Raw genomic sequence first — 21,015 nt, 5'->3', positions numbered from 1 at the left:
TTAGCGAAATTGCCATTTTTCAGAGACGATTGCACTCGGGGTTTTTTTTCATGCACAGTGTTAGCGATATATGCTCCAATGATTAGTTAACTATTTGAATATTTGTGATACCAAATGAGTGAACAACAATACAATGTGATTTATTCAAAAAATGTTAGATATCTATTGAGTGATGGTTATTGTGAAATAAGAGTACGGCTTTTACAAGTGCAAGGTAGGGTTGAGATGGATTTTCCTAAAAGGCAATGTGTACGCCACGGCAACATCACCTTCAATTTTCCTCGTTGTTCGGGAATGTGGCACGCCACCCCAGCATCATAGGCATGGATACAGAATGAACTTGTACTAGCATGTCCATCAGTCCAATTATGAACGGGACAGTCCATTATTGATGACTCGTCCCCATGACACGTGACTTGGTCTAACCACACTGGGCCAGAACCTAACACAAAATAAAGAAACCAAGCTTATACTATTATCATTATCAGCCGAAAGTTAATGGCTCTCAGTTTCTTTAAAATGTAGTTTAATATTTGTCTTTTACTGCTAGTGCTATTTGACTTTGAAAAAAAGTCTACTCAATGCCGCGAAAAAAAGAAAAGTGTTTGTATAATCCTAGCGACCCTGTGTTGAATTCGCCGACGTCACACATTAAAACGCATGAATTCACCGATATGTTGGAATTTTCGTATTGGTATCAAAATGAAAAAAATATAATAATAAATGGAAATCCCATCCTACTGATCCTCTTCTCAATCCTCTTTTTCAAGGAAAGACTTATAACTCGATTAGATGTTACAGTGCTCCAGCAAGGGGCAACAATTCAAAGCTTTTACCTTCACCGAATTCCTTGGCGCTTAAAAAAATCTCCTTTGCGGTACCAAATCCCATTTCCCTGCAAGCGACATTGGCTGCCCTCATGTCCCAGCGATCACCACATATTGTGCCCCATATACCATTGTATAACACTTCTATACGACCTCTACCAAAGGAAGCTCCAGATCGTACACGAACGGCTGTGTTTTTCTGATAAGGTTAAAGTGGAAACAACTCTATTTAAGTGCTGCTGCTCTATGTAACGTACTTGAAACTATACGTAAGACTACAATCATATGCGAGTATGTATGCGTGAGTAAATACTTATGTATGCTATGAGAATTTACACACTGAGATTATGTATATATATGTTTATATATGAGTATGTTTATGTATGTATGTGTGTGTCTGTGTCTGTGTGTAATTCGTACTTTATTGGAGTAATTATGTAATAGCGTGAAGTTCATATCTTAGTTTCCTTTGTTACTTCAAGAAAATTTGAACCAAAAAATGCTCTGCAGAATCACATCGCACATCGATCAGGTTTTTAACCAGGTTTTCGTTTCCAGACAAATGGCTGATTGCACACGTCTGATTAGTACAAACACTGGCAGTGCAGAAAACGTTTTCTTGACAGCCTCTGGTATAAGGGGTCATCGTTCATAATTTTGGTTGGAGGACAAAAGGAATCAAAAATAAAAAGAAATAAAAATCACATAATAAAACTCTCTTCAAGCCACAAAGTACTCACTGATATTTCGTCGCTTAGATACGCTGCTTCGCCTGATTTCCTCTTTCCTCTTGCATCTTCCACAAAATTTCCTCTTTCACACCTAGCAACGGCCGCCATCTTACTTTTGCACATTTTAGCCGAGGATATTGCATAGCACTTACATTCTTGCAGGGTTGACTCAATACCTACACAACTGACATTGGTCAGGAAAACATGATACAACCGATGCTTCGATGAAACTCTGCTTGGAAGAAATAAACAACAAACAAAAACAAGGTTTGGTATATTATATATTTACGGAAATCGAGTCACATTAAAAGAATTATTGTAGCCTTAAGGCAAATTGCAACTTGATGACAAATATTTTATATAAATATACAAATATACTTTTATCTCATCTTCAGTTCAGAGAATGTAGGTTACCACTGAGCATCTGTATTTGCATAAGTTAACAATGACATTTGATTAACTCAAGAACCTTATATTAAAAAAATTGCTAATCACGGAAAAAATTTGCATTGCTTCCACATCTGGAAAAAATAATGCAGGACATACAAAAGGAAACAAAATTTGCTGCCACATTGGCATGGAAATTGATGCCATACCCATTTCCTCCAGCCCCCCCTCTCCCGAATCTAATGGTTCTCCCCTAAAAAGTTATATGTAGGTCGCAACCAACTTTTAGGTCCTCTGGATATCGTATTGCAGCGTGAAATTACACCCAAGGCTTGTCTCGATAGGCATTAGCTTAAAGAGTTTTCATGGCATAGTTCCAGACGCGACTGTATTACGAGACCAGTACCGGTAGTAGCACCCGTACCTCTCTATTATATATGCAAAGCCAGAAATAGCACACTTATCTGTGTAAAACAAGGCCCTGTAGTGGCACCCTATCTCTGTATTACAAAGCCAGTAGTAGTACACTTATCTCCGGATTACAAACCCTGCAGAAGCACACTTATCTCTGTATTAAAACAAAGCCAATAGTAGCACACGTATCTCTGCATACAAGGCCAGAAACAGCGCACTAAACTCCGGATACATAATCCCCCCGTTTTGACCAGAGCAACCAAGTTCACCAAACCTACTGACCTGACTTCAGAATATTTTATCGGTAAAGCCTGGCTGAAACCAAGTTGTCCACAAACAACTCTTGAATCATCGAGATCCCAGGAGTCTGCACAAATTGAAGTCCATTTGTTGTTGTGATAAACTTCAACGTATCCTTCTGATTTGGGATGAGGTGTATTCTTGCCACGAAGTCTAACCTTGATGTCCCTCAGAGGTATCGGTTCCGTCGTTGGTTGAGGCTGAGATTAATAATACATTGGTTGTTTTAGTGGTTTACAGAAAGATTGAGTAAAGAGATTGACATGAAAATTCTATCAAGTATTCGATGGACAACAGCAGATACATAGTATTTATCAATGTTGGATGAACGAAGACGTATTTGTTCGATTTCTGATGCAACGTTTCTTAAAGAGATTTTATACAAGACGCCTCCATTCATGCGGTTATTGTGACAGTAGCGCGAATATTACATGTAAAGATCAACCCAAATGGAAGGTTCTGTCAGATTTAAGTATCACAATCGCTCTTGATTAATGCCACCCTTTCATGATTAAGTCACGTGTTTAAATAACAGTGACTGTTTGTTCGTCTTTTGCCCAAGGTTTGATTTGTATTTGGTCTGTTATTATGCTGTATATGTTAAGTTCTGACGTATATAACGGCCACCACTGCGACCAATGAGTCAATGTAAATATGCCAAGAGCAACATACCACAGTGATTGTGAAATCCTGAAAACATTTGAGAGGTCATTTTAAGTAGCGGTTGATATGACTGCCAAAACAGTGTGATATGTTTTAAGAAACGTGTTTTTATGAACATATCATACTTTTCACCAAAGTCATTACCAGAAAGGCATTCTAGAACTGTGTCTATATATGTGAACTTATCCTTTATGGCTACGTTTGTTTTTGATTTGGTTCAAACTTTTTTATTGAGAGCCACTCAGTGGTGAATAATTCTTGTCTAAACACCCCTCGGTAATGTTAAATATACAAGTAAGATTATAAATAAAATTCAAAAAGATGAACCTCATGGGCTTTACTTAACCCTTTGAGCGCAAAGTCAATTCTTGTCACCTATATAAAATGTGCCCCAGTCATTTTTTTTCAAATTTTTTGCCAAAATTTAGGTGTAAAACTGAAACCAATTAAATGTGATGTCCATTTGATCCAAAATTATCAAAAAAATACAGAAAAATTCATAAAAATTGGTAAAATGTTTCGCGGAAATTTTGGTGGGAAAAATTACAGCTCTCAAAGGATTAAATTAATTCTAACTTTACTGTTATCATAGATCCTCTGTTTTCGAGGGTCTATATATTGTTATGCAATGTTCTGATTATTCCCGTCACCGGTCTACTAGGCTCTCCTTGTTACTATGGCGACATTACCAAGATAAATGCAAGTCAGTGAGTTCCCTACGCTCTGTTTGATAAAACAAAAGAGCGTCAGAAGTATGCCACCGTTTTATAGATTTCTTTGTCTACTTGCAAGTAGCTTTCAACAAAATTTAGAGGGGCGTTATTCATTAGCACTGACAAGATTTCAATCATTTTTGGTGCTTCACTTATAGACCCAGAAAGTTATGATTAGGCATGTCATATAGCTGTGCTATTTGTCGAACCAATCAATTCTATGCTTGCACGATTTCTTCAAAATCAATACAAAACTCAAAATAATGACGAATTCATACCGTATCTTGGTTTTCTTGACCACTGCCGTAAGTCACATCGATCTGAACGGAGTTCCAGTTTGGTGTTTTTGAAGACTTGCACCTTACGCCAATATCTTCATCATGAGTGCAATCACTGTCACCCCATGGTTCATGTGGACAATCTTGGATTTTGGTTTCGTTACCGAGGCATCGTAGCGAGTCTAGCCATATTTTACCTGAAAGACGATGACATATTTTCATATTTATTATCTTCGTATCAACAGCGAATACGATGCAAAAATATGACCACAAGGTTTGTTTTAAGGTTTGTTGCAAAAATTTAAGTGGTTGGATTTTTAGATCAACTGATGGGTCTACTTCGACTTATATGACTGATGCAGTGTAGCTGATTGAATATAAATTATTGATATAATCAGAATTATTATTCTAATTTTGTCTTTGATATGCACGGCAAAGATATAAAATTCACTCAGTTAGTAGTTACTCTATTATCAACAGCATTCAAGGAAACATGTGACAGAAGCGGTGCATAGGTCTGGAATGTAAGTACCAAACACTGCAATCAACTAGCGTTGAATGCCATCCCTGTACAATTATTTTAATCTGTAAACTACTTTTGTTGATCGTTACAATATACCATCCATCTGTTACTAAGAAACTTTCATGTCACCTGTCGATTTAGTTGACCTTGGACTGCAATACATCGTCTTCAAGTTCCTATCGACAGGTTTGCCCATTTCATTTCCCCTTTATGATTTTACCCGGTGTATAAGCAGATCTAACAGCCATGTGTATGTTGTTTTAAGAAAATTATATTCCTTATATAGGCCTGTTAGTTTTAATAAATACTTATTTTGAAAGCATGACCGTAAGGGGCGCTGTTCTGAAATCCAATTGATCGATCACCAGGAAAAGCTGACAAAGCGCGTCAACTGACAACTATGCAAAGATTAACAGTCAATAACGCAATACTTTACAATCATGTGTTGAGCCGCCTCATCAATTTGTGAATGAAATTTTATTATTAACACTTATGCTTTTCAGTTAAATGCGACACAAATTTCTATCACAATTTTTTTCCCTCTCATAGAAATATGCATTCACCCTGCGATCGCCTAGGTACCTCGTGCACTTTTGAAAGCATCCGGATGCCAAATAGACTTCCATGTTTTCCATTGTTGTTAATACACTGATAACTTATTTTAAACGAAATGGCGAATGCGAATGCTAATGTAGGGAAGTTGTTTCGACTTGTCGACATCGTTTATAGTATACTTATACCTAGTATTTTACCAAGCAAATTGTACTGATACAGTTTGGTCTGGGAGACATCGCGTAACAATTTGAGGAGTGAAATAGATAAACATCGCAGTGCTCAAGATAGGAAGACTATATATAAGGAAATTTAGAGCATGCGCATGGGTAATTTACTATGTAAAACATTTCATGGCGTGAAAAAGTCTGGAATGCATTTTACTTCTATGACATCTTAAGACTCTCTATGTAGTCATTTGTCTCAAGAGGTCAGCCATATCATGAATCCATTAGCTAACTATGTGAATACGTTAGACTTGTAGGTCACTCCATGACACACTGCACTGTAAAACGTGTCACATTAACCATTCGCTTCAATACGTGATTGTAAGCACGTAAATTACTTTCATTGCGGTTTTTGAATCAAAATTGTTCAAATGACCATTCTTATTGGTTTTCCCTGAACAGTAATTGAGTTTTTTAACATCGCCAATAAACGCCAGTGACGTCAGCGGTGACAATTCATCCGGGGTGAGCTCTAAAAACAAATGGTCAGGTATGGTGTATGATCGCTGCCTATAATGACGCGTTAGAGAAAGTCAATGCATTACCAACAGTTACCTTGCCGACGCATATAATAGACACAAACAGAGTAATACCGTCTGTACGGCAAACTTCATGAATTTGAAACTCCTTTTCGGCTCAAATTTCGAGTAAAATAATGAGATATGTTCGGTTTAGACCGAACAAAAGCAGCGTAAGATCGATGGGCTCCTAATATCAACAAGCCGTAGAAAAGCGACCAAACTTTCCCATTACTAGTACACGAAATTTAGCGATGGAATTACAAATAGAATAATAGGTGTGATATATTGGAGATGTTGATACACCAAACTAGCACCATTGTATAGTGTCAATGATAAACAGAATACGACACATCGTTGCCCGCTTTCTTTTTGTTACTTCAAAGTGGAGGCAATACTCGGTAACCAATACATGCAATTGATACTTGTACATGAGAATATAACAAGTTAATTAAAGGCAGTTTGGTGAGCTTTAAATAAGTTTTTAGAATTGTTTCAGTCTAGCGTGAACAATAAAGACCACATTTAAAAGGGCTTTTAAAGGGCCACATTGTGTGAAACCACTCATTTAAAAATGTCCGACAACTTAAAGTAGAAATCGTACGTTATTCGACCAACACCTGAATATTGTTAATCTAGTACTTCTCAGATATCTTTTAGACTTTTTCTTGTTGGTAGTTCATGTGGAACTCTGGGAAACTCACCAAGGGGTCATTTGAAATCACGAGTAAATTTGAAACGACCACCAAAGTGGAAGTTGGACTCTAAGAGTAACTTTTCAAAACTTGAAATCCTATAGTTTTGATCACGGAACAAGACCAGTCCCAAGTAAGGCTGGAATAACTATTCAGCGACCAAGGTCAAAAGCAAATGTAATTTTTCAACTGAAAAATCGTTTCTGATGTTATGTGGTATGAGTTTGCCAGACATTTTACATCCTACAGCTCGCAATCAGAGATAATTGTACTGTTTTCTCATTTGTTGGTTCTCTTAAATGCTGTGAATGTTTTTCTCTCTTTGCTGGTGTTCATTATGAAGAAAATATTGTACACCATACGTTTAACACTTGGTGTACTTAATTCGACGCTTACTTGATGTCGTTCTTTGTATAGAACTCTGTTTGTTGGGAACTTTGCCGGTCAAAGAATGCGGTCTCTACAGAAACCGAGCATGCCCGACCTTTGCTGCAGTTTCATAACCCCGCAACTCCCCTTTGATTTTTTTCTTGTGTTGGGGAGGTGGGCCAACACAAAAAAAATTCAAGCGGAGTTGCGGGGCTACGAAATTGCAGCAAGCCCGACCTGACTAATAAGACTTTTGCAAACCAGTAGTCGGTGTGCCAAGATAAGCTGTGAGGGCGCTGTGAGAGACTAAGCTGTGAGGGCTAGGGGTCTGTGAGTTTCTCGTTAATCTTATGAACCGTAAAAACTTCTTCAATTGTAGCTTGGTTCAGTGCACATAGTGTTATAAAGTTTTGTAGTAGCACTTTCCACGGTGGTTGGTAACAAACACTCTGAACGGTCTAATCGATGTTCATTTATGCTACATCACCATGTCAACACCGTTGAAGAGGGGTCGTGTCCCTAACTCTTAAACAGGTCGGTCACGTGACTATCCTCCACATCGCAGACGCAGCTACGGTCATTTTAGCTGATTTTGATTTGGGCATCAAATACACATGCTGGTCGTCTTACATAACCGTTTTAAAACGTTCTTCGATTCTGCAATTCTGTTCATTATACAGAAGTAGCATTTCTAAACTTAAAAATGACCGTCTCAAGATTTGAGTTTTCACCATATTGCACAACCTAAACTGAAATTTATGTGCATCGTAAAGCAAGAATTTGATGTTCTGGATTGAAAAGTTTATCAACACTATCACGTATGGTGAACTCTGTGACGTCACGTTCTGGTGCATTAGACATTAATAAAATCATATGTCGCAGTACAAGTTATCATCATCTTCTAGAATGTGCAATAACGACTTGCTATCATCACGTGACCTACAACGTGCAACGACTCGCGATGGCTTTGATCAACGATAGTTGTCTAATATTCTATTTATGGAGTGTCTTGCTCAGTGGTTCACTGTAAAATAAGAATGACTGACAACTTTATTTCATGTCATTTTTTGGGTTACTTTTGGTCATTTTGGTCACATGCTGCAATGTACTCTAGGGAGTTATTGTTGAAACTATTGTACACTTTTTGCAAGTAAGCCCCAACAGTTTATTTCTATTGTAGGTACGAATACATGATGTCTCATAATCGGTCAAATCTCCATTAACATAGAGTTAAGGTCATCACATAAAACTTTTGTAATGTTTTACTCTTGTCCAATTGGACAATTTCCAATATTTGGCTGAATTCTAAGTTGATGTTCAGAACAGAGCAGAATACAGAACCGCTTATATGATACAAAAGTAAAATCTCTCACATCAGGTTATCATCCTAAACTCCTCGATCGCAATGAAAACTCAAACTTCTCGATATCCACGACAATTCACAGTCTTTTTCATCGTCACCTGTATTTTTATCCGGCGATCTTTGACAAAAAGAATGACGTGTTACAGTGGTGTTCGCTCTGTGCGCATGCCTGTGTGTGTTTATCGAATTTCCAAGGTCGTAGTCGGCCGGCATCAAAATGTCCCAAATGCGAACAACTTTCTCTTCTGTGTATTCCGGGCAAGTAACGAGATCAATAGCTTGTATTGGCAAATGATTTATATTAGTTATTATAGTTTGACGACGAATTAGTTCTATGCAAGCCAGAGATGTTTGTCACGCCGTTTATGTTTAGTTTATGGTTGATAATTCTACATGCTATCCCTAACACCGTTGCGTTTAATCTGTTTTGCCAAAAACGTTAATGGTAGAAAGTTCGGGGTTAGAAAGCTCATAGAATTTGGAGTCCTTTACCACATGGTTTGTAGGAGAATTACTAAAATAAAGTGATTGTGAAGGGATACTATGGTGATTCTGTCTGGAGGGATGGATGTTTCTGTTATAAATCGTAAATTATGTATGTCTGTGGAGATTGCATTGTGGAGATACATGTACAACTGTTACAGTGCAGACATTGCGTAGGTGACCAATGTCTCAAGGTTGCATTGTGTTGTGAAGTATGCGTGTCCACCGCTATGTCTACTTGCGTGGGCGATGTGAAAAGAGAAACCCCACTGGCAAGAGATCACCCAAACGGCTTTGAAATACACTGAGTGAAATACCGTAAGTTCCGACGTTTACAAAGGTTACGACTTGAGGCAATGTTTCTGTGCTGTGTTCAACGCAGTCTTCAAAACGAGGAGGAATTGTCAACAGTTGATTCCGGTCAGTACCCAGCCGAAAAAACCACAAACATCGTTATCGTCTGGCGGCCTCGGGAGTTGATCCAGTCCCATTTTCTATCGTGCTATTCAGATTCAATCGGCTATGGAATTTATGAAGCAACGTCTCAATAGAATCTGATCTTTACTTTTTGAAGGACCAACCAGATGCTTTTTCACTTCACCGTGCCGATGGAAATTTTGTATCTGTCCTAAACAACGTGTTTATTTAACGCTCCCTATTGTCAACGGTTGCAGCAAATAAGTTGAAACGATAGGCAATATGGGAGATATTTTAGAAAAATAAATTTTATTATTATGTTATTATAATTGTACTTAGTGGATCGAGGACAAGTTTACTCGTTTGTTGACGCATTATATCTAGTTTCGCGCGTCTTCTTGGCATCTTATTTCATCTTTTAATACTAATTATCGATATATATGTTTGTCATTTTCAAAGAAGTTTACTCTGCATATTTTCCATAGATCTATAAAGCCTGCCCTAGGATATCAACTGCTCTACTCCGTGCATTACTGAGCCTTTGGTTTTAGCGCGGCTAAGTATTTATAAATACTCCATAGGCTGATTTATCTTTGCAATGAACACAAACCATACGTGAACATTGAGGCTAGAAAAAATAACTTGGCATAGTTTGTTTGTCCTTCTCGTTTCATAAAGCCACAATTTTCCTGAACTTCTACACAAAAATAGGTTTGCTGGTCCGAGAGAGACCTGATATAATGTACACCGACATATGCTTTCACTATTTTAACAGCCGTGCACAGAATACAGGGATAAGGGATTGGTTTAGAGTTTAGTACAACATATGCCATGGTTAAGACCATATCGATAATGAGATGTCTTTGCAGTATTTTTATTGATCAAATGGCTTTTCCTTTTACTTGTGAAGAAATAGTTCTCTTTGAACAAAAATTGTGCCGATGACTTTTCGCCGTTAAACTCTTTTACTTGTATTTAGTTTCTAACCATCCTGCGAAATTTCAATCGTTCTAACACAGTGTCATTCATTCTAGAACCACATCAATGTCCACCCCTCCCCCACATTTATGATATCTTCAAACAACATTGAAAAACCCGCCGATACCTCTGCGGTGAAGGTCACGCCAGTACTCACTGGTCTTCATGCAAATGTGTGAAACCAATAAGCGTCCATATTAAACTGAGTACTGAGTACATTTCTTGAGAGGAACTCAGAAGCAACTTGTGTACCGAGATGTAACAGCTTTTAGGGAACCTGTTATGAATCTTTACATGTATTCTTCAGCAGAGTCCGTTTAGTAGTCAGTAACACAGATTGACGCTAATTGCTTCAATGCATTGCTTATACTCACTGGTTCACTAAAATCGTTTACATGAAGTATACAATCAAAGTAAGATTTTCTGAATGGATCGTGTGCGTACTGATCCTATTCAATAACGTTTTCGGGGAAAGTGTTTTTTACCGATTTTCACCGATTTCAGTAAACTAGAGCGCATGCTGAGCGACTTTGACGGCGCTATTCAGTCAGCACTCTGAAACATGCGAAAGACACCACTGTCTCAAGCGCCGGACAGTCAATCTCTCTCTGTCTCTCTCTCTCTCTCTCTCTCTCTCTCTCTCTCTCTCTCTCTCTCTCTCTCTCTCTCTCTCTCTCAAACATACATTGATATAAATGGTACGAGCTTTATGTCGGGGCTTAGGCTGCAACTCCTACGAAAATCGTGTCAAACATTGGTCATGAAGTCAATCAGGTATTTTGGCAGTCTAAAGATATCAAAACCACTCACCTGTCCCGCGTGGAAAGTGACCTCCATAATAATATGCTTCACCGCCACTAAAGCCTAACTGTCGACAGACTACATCTGTGGACGCATCCTTCCAATAATCATCACATATCGTACCATGGACACCGTCAACCAGAATGTCAACTCTCCCTTCAAAATTAGTCCTACCGTCACGAAGTTTCAGTTCTACTTTTTGGGGTTCGTAGTTTGTTTCCTGACCGCTAACTATCAGCAGCTTGCTTCCAACAAAGCTTGTCAGAAGGTACAGACACCGACAGAGTATCCGTCCTATGAACATTATGCAAATATTCAGAAATCTTCAGGGTAGAGCTCAACGATCTTGATGTTCTGGAGAAAATAGTTGTAAAAAGAGATGGTGAGAAGGGTGGCCCAGTGTTTCGATGGGTGTCGTGTAGGTATCCTTCTGTACAAAATCTGGGTCACAGAATGTAGCTATGATAGGAATTAAGACACGCATTGAATGTCAAACAAGTCAAGATACGCATCGTTATTTCCTTGTGGCAGTTCGATGCTCGTTTTTGATGTTCAACTATCGTCAAATACCCTGGTAAGAACGTGATTATACATCTCCAATGAGAGTTTTTCAGTAGCCTTTGTGTACAGGACGTTCTTTATACTACGACCGGGACTGTGACCTCTGTTCAACAAACATAGTTCAACTATTGACTAGAATATTCTAATTCTTTCATGCAAGGAGACGTCCCCGGATATGAAGGATACGTGCCGGCATAGTGCCTCTGTCTAGATTCAGAGACAATCTCACCACGAACATTCTGGAAATTGCACCGATACACTACCTATAGCTACACTGTACTTTCACTTAGGCTACTTTACAGTGCCACTTGGATGGAATTTCGAAGGTCGATGACACAGAATATTTACGCAACGTGTTCAGACACTCTAAAATTACTATGTGATTTATGTATAAAGACATCTGTTCCACGCAATCCCACAGATAAACATTACCAAAGTATCAGAGCAAGAAGTTTGAAGAGTCACGGCCGAGTGAACTTGAGGTTGTACTTTCATGGTTATCGTTAACAAAACATGAGAATGGCAGTAAGCTGGGATATTGAAGGACTTAACCCGATTTTCTCGAAGGAGTAAAACTGTCTTCGTTCCCTTCTAGGTCAGGTTAAAGGCATTCGGAAGAAGGGGAATAATTGGAAAAATTTTAGTTGTATCACAAAAACTATTAAAAGAGCTAGACGTAAATCCTAAGATTGGAAACGGGCCAAGATGTCTGCACTATGGGTCTGAATGTGTCTGTGACGTATATTTCAAACGCTACACGGCACTGAAAGTTGGAAAATGATCAACGATTCCATCGTATAAATAGATGTACTTGGCCAGCTCTAAACCGTGAAAGTTGACATAAGATGTGAAAGTGTAAAGCAAAGATTCCAGATAAACCAAATAATTTTAGATATCGATAATCTGCATTTACAACATGTCGTCCTTTCTCTCTTTGTCTGCATGGTTTGCCAATGTTGATTAAATTAATAGAGTTTTGAAGAATTGAACATACCTGGCCAAGAATAGTTGAAACGTTAGCAACCACCTCGACGCCGTCTGCTCCACCGTCAATACAGCGAACTGCGAAAGAAACAGAGTAGAACTCTATTAAGACAAGGATTTTCTGAGCTACGTGGCAATTTTGAAGTGCTTCATGGCTGAGTTCGAAAATTGAACAAGTAAAGCAATGAGTGACGATGACCAACCGAAATGCATTTGTTCGTAGCACTGATCAAGTGGGGGAAAAGTACAATAATTGTGTGCAATGAGCTGTGTCACGGAGGAAAGGGCGTGCAAAGTGAAAACCATTGCCTACCGCTTTAGCGTCTGATAGTGGACTATTCTGTCTTGGGTTACCCTCAAACAATGAGACCTTCTCTGTAGAGTCCGTGGAGTAACTCAGTGGTTAAATTCTTCACATAATGCTTACCATGCATGCTATGCGGACAATTTCATCACTGGTTGAGTCAATCAACAACACACCCATACATCAAGCCCGCTGAATTCAAGTCCTTCCGCTACTCCGTAACAATACACGACCTTTTGAATCCCGGATCAAACCTGAGTCGACGCATGCTCCGCATTGACTCGCATGACATTGAGTGCATTTCGTACGTGTTACTTCCAAACACAATTTTCAAGTCCCTATGCTTCGAAATTTCAAAGTTACTGTTTGTGCAATGTTTACAATTTTCAAGTATGTCCATTTAATTGCCACAGAAGGATGAATTGAAGTAATCGACCTCTCTTTTCCGTAAACGAGGAGATCGGTCAGACATGGTGTATTGGATTTCTATCCAACGGCGTTCTCAAAGTGCGTAACCTCAACTTGAGGTTCAATTTAAACTGTCGTTCTCATCACAAACAATTTCATTGACTTCAGAATATGGACTTTGTGAGGAATAATTGATAAGAAACCGCAAGTACGCAGAGACAAGCAAAGGAGAGAAATTAACGCATATACACACATACACACATACACACACACACACACTATATACATATATATATATATATATATATATATATATATATATATTATATATATATATATATATATATATCACATAGTTAAACCATCTGACCATTGGACATCGCTTACACTGTTAATTACCAACGTTCCTAGTGATTACAACAACGTGAACGTGAACATTAACAGTTTAACACACAGCTTACCGTTTAAACACTGACAGAAATGCACTGACAGAAATAAGTGGTGCTTATGAAAATGTGAAAAACTGTGACACATAAATTGCGCGGGTGAATTTCCGTAAGAATGCGATCAGTTGAGTTGCCCATAGTGAAAAATGCCAGCATTGTTCCTAACGTCGACAAAATTGAATGGTGTATCTCAATGGCAGGAAGGCAAACCATTCTAAAATCAAATATTAAAAAGAAAATCTGAACAAGTCACCTCTATGCAAAAACGCTATCATCTTCCAAGGAATTGTAGACTTACGCTTTGTTGTGGTCTTTCGCCCACCTGATAGTGGCCGTCAGAATGAGAGAGAGAGAGAGAGAGAGAGAGAGAGAGAGAGAGAGAGAGAGAGAGAGAGAGAGAGAGAGAGAGAGAGAGAGAGAGAGAGAGAGGGACAGAGACAGACAACAGACGGACACACAGACAGAGGAGAGAGACGCAAGGCAGAGACAGCGTATAGAGGCACAGAGACAGACAGGCAGACAAACAGACAGACAGATAGACACCCAAATAGCCGGATGAACAGAAGTGTGCAAGGATATTCACAAAGACAAAGAGAGACCTATGGAATATAACAGATATAAGCATGAAGACGGCCCATGGTAGAAGAGACAAATTAGCTTAAGACCGACAGACAGGGAGATATAGAGGGAAATCATAAGGTTCAATTTACAAACAACGAGATGTTGCAATTTTATACATTCGGCCATTTCGTGTACACCATGTCTTGCTTATAGACAAAATGAACATTTTTATTTAAACGATATATGAAGCGGAAATCTACATTTCGCTAGACTCAGAAACAAAAAAAAAAATGGAAAACAGGTCTTGGTCTTGAGATAGCCTACCTTTTCGGATCGGAAACTGACACTTTTCTTTGCTCGAAGTCGTATCCTGCCCGTCATAGGCCTAATGGTAGAGACGTCAAAAGTGTTCCGAATAGTAAATTCAAATCGTGCCGTCAATGTCGACGGAACACATACGCACTGCCAATGATACATTTACCCGTAATTTAACACGATTGGAACTAATTTGAGATAATTGGATCTTCATGTTTTTCAATTTTCGAAAAAGTGTTCGATGCCCTATAGCTGAATGCTGTAATATTACAAATTACTCATAAAAACAAGTGTGTAACAAAAGCAGATTAGCTTACACTTGCAGATTAAATCGACACCACTTCACCATCCAATTATCCCAAATTAGTTCCAATCGTGTTAATTTTGAAATGTATGCCGAAGATCAAGATGGAAAATGTTGAGTTTCTAATGTAAAATTAAGGCGGAAAATGTTGAATTTCTAAAATATAAATTCTATTAATACTAAAATTTCTATTAATACTAAAATAGTTTTAGACTCCAAGACTGACGCACCTCATTAACACCTGTTCATTTTAAAACGATGGGGTTAGGGGACCTCCCAACGCTGTTTTAGACGACTATGTCTCCTATGATTATATTAGCGGGCCCACTATTCCCCAATCCCGCCGTTTCCTTCTTTAAGGGAATTCTGAGTTTTTTCAACACTATCAGACATTAAAACTTTTCAAGCAACCCCTGGATTCTTCCACTCTTCTCCGTTGTTTTGGAACACAGTCTATGTAAAGAGAGACGAGTCATAGAACCTGTTACGACTGACCCACTTCTAACAGCGACTGTGTGTCTTTTAGCACGTACGCCCTTCCAATCACGAAGGTGACAAAAAAGAGCGACATGCATCCAATCACTGAGGTAAAAAAGGGTTTCCACTTTCCAATGATTTGATGCACAAAAACGACAAACTTTTAAACCATATTCGCTTTCCATAAAAAGACGGCAGACCACACAAACATGGAAGAGGTTTAGACAGACAACGAGAATGCTTTATGTTTCCATTGATTGTAAAGAAAAGACTGTTTAGCTGTGTCGTCTCGTCAGGAAGTCCTAAACAATTTCCCATGAACCTCTGTCTGAAATGTCATAATCACCCTTTATGACGCCATCAATTGACTCGAAGCAACAGACTGTTCGTCTTTTAACCTTTTGACCACAGATTTTTCACCTAAAATTTTGTTGTGAATAGTGTGCAACAAAAATAGGTCTACCATCTTCATGTTATTGTGGCTATTATGGTAAGCACTGTTCCGATATTTTTCAGTTTGGCTCACATGATCTTGCTGTTTAACATTAAGATGCTCGTAATTCACGTTAACACTCGCACACATACCAAAGACACACATCATTATTGACAAAACTACAACTTTTAATTTTACGTAAGCCATCTGTTTTCGCGACAGTCCGCAAGTCTGGGGACTATGATGCCCGACAATGCATGTGTGCGATGATGTCACGTGAACATTGCTACACAGTGCAGAGATCAACTGACAATACCGTAAGTATAAGATGTAGCAGGCCAATGGATCACTATCGACCTATGACGACGTATAACTTGTGTATAATTGTACAGAACATGCATGGAAAGGTGTATCAAAAATATAATACACTTTTCCAAATTGTATGGCGCGTCAGTTCACGAATTAAGTTTGTAGAGATATGGAAAAGTGCCACAACATAATATAATATAGGCTAAGTGTGAACAGTTGCGTAGCCGGCAAACTCAGAGTTTTTATGAAAGTAAAAGCTCTTCATACATTCAATGACGGTTTAAAAACCAACACAGGGACATTACAGCTTTTAGTTCAACGATTACATCAACAAATAAACGAACAATACAAACACAAAATTAGCGGCTACTGTCAAACGTTGTGAGATTGTATTGCGATTGGGCACTGAACGACAGCATGAGACTCAATGGATGACTTTTTTCAATTGTTTGAAATAATGTAATTGTCGTTTGTACATAAGGTTGGTTGCTTTTGTTTCCTGTGACAAGACGTAACTGTTATTCTTACCATTATCAACTGATACACCTTGGTCCCTCGTGGACCATTGCTTTTAAGTGGTTAGATTTTCTCGTAAAGTGTCTACTTCACCTTCAACCTCTTGGGACTGGACTGAGTGAGATATTTTGTCATGAATTGTCGTAGAGGGCGGAGTACCCACACACTGAATCTTTCAGTCAAAGGGACCTGTCATTTTAAAATCACCTAGGGTGGTTTGTTGATGGAATAATCATGGAGACACAAGGTAAAGTATGAGGGATTCATGAAAGTTAGCATCAGAAATGGGGTTACTTTACCAAAAAATCATAAAAACACTCACGGCGAGCAGCTGGTTGCAGCCAGTTAAGATGGCTGGTCCGTCATAAATGGTGCCATGTTGAATATTTTTATCGTTTGCATTGGTTCAGTTTAATGAAAAGTTAGACAGTTAGGACACTTGAAAATTATTGTCATAGTGCTGTAATAGAATGGTTGACGAATATAACAAGAACATGCTGTGTTAACTCAGACAAGTCGTAATAAGCTTCCTATTTATTGGTCTTTATTTAGAAAACTCGGATTAATCAATCAACATTATCTTTGTGCTCGCGAAAAATGAGTTCGTTAACTTAAAAAAAGATGCCGGGCGCTCTTTTTGATCGATGGAATTTGGCCCTTTGGATGGGGAGTATATAGTCAGACATGATCCAGACAGTATGACAGACCGGCAGACAAACAGTAGCAGAGACAGCCTGAGGCAGACAAAGAAGTAAAGACAGATAAAGACTGGTAAAGACATGGAAAAACAAGGTTATCTTTGGAGTTAAACATCGTTTCGTAACACGTGTCATTTGGAACCAATCGTGGCATTCAGATTTGGCTGTTGTACTTGCTCAAGACTTACATAACGTGTGACTGACGGTAGATGACCTCTGATACGATCCAATGCCATTACAAGCAAAGTTAGACAACGAGGAATATGTGAGTATTGAAAGGGCAACAAAAAGAGCGATTATGTTCCTGAGATTAGCGAATTTATACTGAAGTTTTACGTTCACTTTTAGATTTGGCAATAGTTGATTAATCTTTGAATTGGTACTATGGATAGTGATGACGTTGTCAGCGAAACCGTTCTTTGTCAAATCTTGGTACAAGTCCGGATCTATCACAGGTCCGAATTTAATGTTTAGCCTTTCAACTCGAGAAAAAATGACTGATGAAAGTTATCGTCTGTCAAGAATGTCCTGGTCACTTTTGAAATGTTTGCTTTCACGCTAGCGAGCTTTCGAATATGCACTTACCAGTGTCTTTGTCATGGCGCTACATTCGTGAATATAACCTACCTGGTGATACATTACATTCAGTACACTCAATGTCTAGCCTAGGAAAAGAGAAAAAAAGACTCACCCAAATACAAATGTTCTACAAATCCGATCGTAGCCTTTTCCCGGGACCTCTGCTCAGATAGAGCAGCCAAACTGATGAAACTTCAAAGTAAAGTCCTGTGTCGACGCCCGCAATTAGGGTTCTATGGCTAGAAGGTCATTACAATACCAAAGAGAGCGATGTTTATGCATGTAGTACGGCCACACTCTTTCACGTTATTGAAGTTTGCAGTCTGTGAGGTCTCTTTTAATGCTAATACTTGCAGATAACTGTCAGGTTATGTAAGATTTTCAGCAAAGTTAGCAATGCCCGAAAACGTGTCACTATAAACATGATTGAAACTAATTCGGGATGCTTGGATAGTGAAGTAATGTCTATTTAATCTGCAAATGTAAGCTCATCTGATTTTCTTGTTACGTTATACACTTGTTTCTACGAGTAATTTGTAATGTTGCAAAGTTAAGCCTTAGGGCACCTAGCACTTTTGAGAAACTTGAATAATATTAAGATCCAAATTAGTTCCAATTGTGTACAGACGACCTTGATTCCTACTCTCCACTAAAGAACCATGAAATAACAACTCGCACTATTTTACACAATGTTTGCTACTAACGTAGTTATCTAATAGACAAGACAATTTGCTCTCTAACTAGTATAAAGTATGTGGTAGTCCGAACCAAAAGTCCACAGTACATCAAACGTTACAAAACAATTCACCAGTGTTCGCCAGTTGAACACCGAGGCGTTTTAACTCGTTTGTTGGAAGTAAAACAAAAAGGTGAGTTTTACATCTAAAGTAAAAGTGATGAAAGACACGACGCTATAGATAAAGCATGTATTCATATATATCATTTGTTTTCTCTCATAAATATGACAATCTTTAGGATAAAGCCACTCTTCCGAATCTTGTGTTTACCGTTATAAATTTTTCATCATCACTTATGTAATTTATCACAGACACCTTTTGGACTTTTTCCTCCAATGCAATGTCAGCATCACTTTCGGATGTTTTCACCTTCATTTACAATCCACGGATTATTTACACTACAGCAAGTTAAATGTGTTTCTCGCTCTATTCACTACATGAATTGTGTGAAAAGTATAAAATCCCACAATTCACAATATTTCTGAAATATACATTCATTATTGTTGACAGATGACCTTCAGTCTACGTTTGATTGACTTGTCGTTAATCACCGTGTGTGATACGTATTTGTATGATTAGTGATATAATTCTACTACAATGGAACAAAACACAGATTTCAGCCTATATTACCTTGGGTTCAAGTTGTAGGTAACTATTAAAACCTAAACTGTTCACTTGTTGAGTATTGAGGTCTTATATATCATCAGTACCGTTCATTGAATAAGCATATGACACGTTTTCAACATCTTAATATTGGACATTTTATTCAGACAAAGATAATGCTACGAATATTATGCACACTTAGTCGACTGAGGGTCGAGAGATCACATATAAAGGAGCCGTCGTTATTTACCGTCTGGGCAGGGGTCGGAGGAATTTCGTCGGAAACTCCGAAATTTCGAGTAACCTCCTGCCAAGCATGATGAATTTGAGTAAACCCCCCTCTCTTACTCAGAAATTTTGACTCACCCTAACTTAGAAAAGTTAAATACCAATACATGTATTCGCAAAATTTACAAAAAAAACCAGCAATAGTAAAGACCTTTCAAATCCTGATGTACCCTGCTAGATTATTGTCGGTTGTCTCATGACGGTTGAAAAAGGTGAAACCAACAATACAAAGTGACAACAAAATACGTGTACATATAGAGATATAAAAGCGTCAGTATCCAACCATATTGTATTGTTCGATTTGGATGGGTATCATGACAGCCCTTGGAGGGTTTTCACAAGGATATCTAACTGGGCAGAATTTGAAAGTACAGGGGGAGAACAAACGAGAGGGATGTCCCCTATCTGGGGTGGAAAATTCTGAGAAATTGATGTGTGCAATGGTGCAGTCTGAGAGGTGTTTTTAATTTGTTTTTTTTTTTTAACTAAGTAAAACTATTAGAACATCACAAAGGAGGAGAGCACAAGAAGGGGGTCCCCTCTCGCATCGAAAATTTTGAGAAATTGACGTGTGTAATGGTGTAATCTGAGAGGTGTTTCAATTTATTTTGCCAGCCCCTACATTCATGTAAGCAAGGTTATTGACGACTTTATAAATAATAGGGATTACCACAGGCATTTACCGTACTTACCTTGCAAGTCGACTTGAAAAAAATAATTTTTGTAGGTCACAAATCCGAAACTCTGAAATTTCGAGTAACCCCCCTCTTGCTAACCATGATGAATTTGAGTAACCCCCTCTCTAACTCAGAAATTTTGACCGACAACCCCCCACCCCCGCCACTTAGAAGAGTTAAATACCAATACATGTATTTGTAAAATTTACAAAAATACTGCAATAGTAACAATTTTTCAAATCCTGAAGTACCTTGCTAGATTATTATCAGTTATCTCATGACGGTTAAAAAAGGTTAAACCAACAAAATGAAATTCAAAGTGACAACAAAATACAGATATACGATGAATGTTATTTCTATCTGTTCAGTGCAGCAAAATTCTACATTGATGTTATGACAATGATTTCTACACAGTACAACCAGAAAAACAAGAAGTGCAGCAAATAAGGTCTGCAACATAGGTAGTGGAGGTAAACTTTAGAAACATGCATATCAACTTCTGCAACAATGGGACCAGCAGATCCTACAAACATTAGCAAATGTCAATAAAAAAAATCAGCCAGAGAAGGCTTGACA

General features: G+C 38.3%; 1 protein-coding gene across 4 annotated transcripts in view; it reads right to left on the bottom strand.

Moving 5' to 3' along the window:
• Positions 1–18,387, bottom strand: part of LOC139119825 (lysyl oxidase homolog 2A-like) — a 33,391-nt gene extending 15,004 nt beyond the window's left edge. The window contains exons 1-8 of one of the 4 annotated variants that reach the window (XM_070683736.1): positions 18,247–18,387; positions 12,795–12,862; positions 11,249–11,593; positions 4,314–4,510; positions 2,642–2,859; positions 1,568–1,790; positions 837–1,026; positions 270–442 (exon numbers count right to left, since the gene is read on the bottom strand). In XM_070683736.1, the coding sequence (XP_070539837.1) occupies positions 270–442; positions 837–1,026; positions 1,568–1,790; positions 2,642–2,859; positions 4,314–4,510; positions 11,249–11,543 (1,296 nt within the window). In that variant the 5' untranslated portion in view covers positions 11,544–11,593; positions 12,795–12,862; positions 18,247–18,387. Of the gene's footprint in view, positions 1–269; positions 443–836; positions 1,027–1,567; positions 1,791–2,641; positions 2,860–4,313; positions 4,511–11,248; positions 11,594–12,794; positions 12,863–13,097; positions 13,350–16,869; positions 16,889–18,246 lie in introns of those variants that run through there. The other 3 variants (XM_070683738.1, XM_070683735.1, XM_070683737.1) reach the window with 3 other exon arrangements.
• Between the last annotated feature and the right edge of the window lie 2,628 nt (positions 18,388–21,015).

This window comes from Ptychodera flava, chromosome 20 (genome assembly GCF_041260155.1).
Source record: "Ptychodera flava strain L36383 chromosome 20, AS_Pfla_20210202, whole genome shotgun sequence".
NCBI lineage: Eukaryota > Metazoa > Hemichordata > Enteropneusta > Ptychoderidae > Ptychodera > Ptychodera flava.
This window is presented reverse-complemented; position numbering and strand designations above follow the sequence as displayed.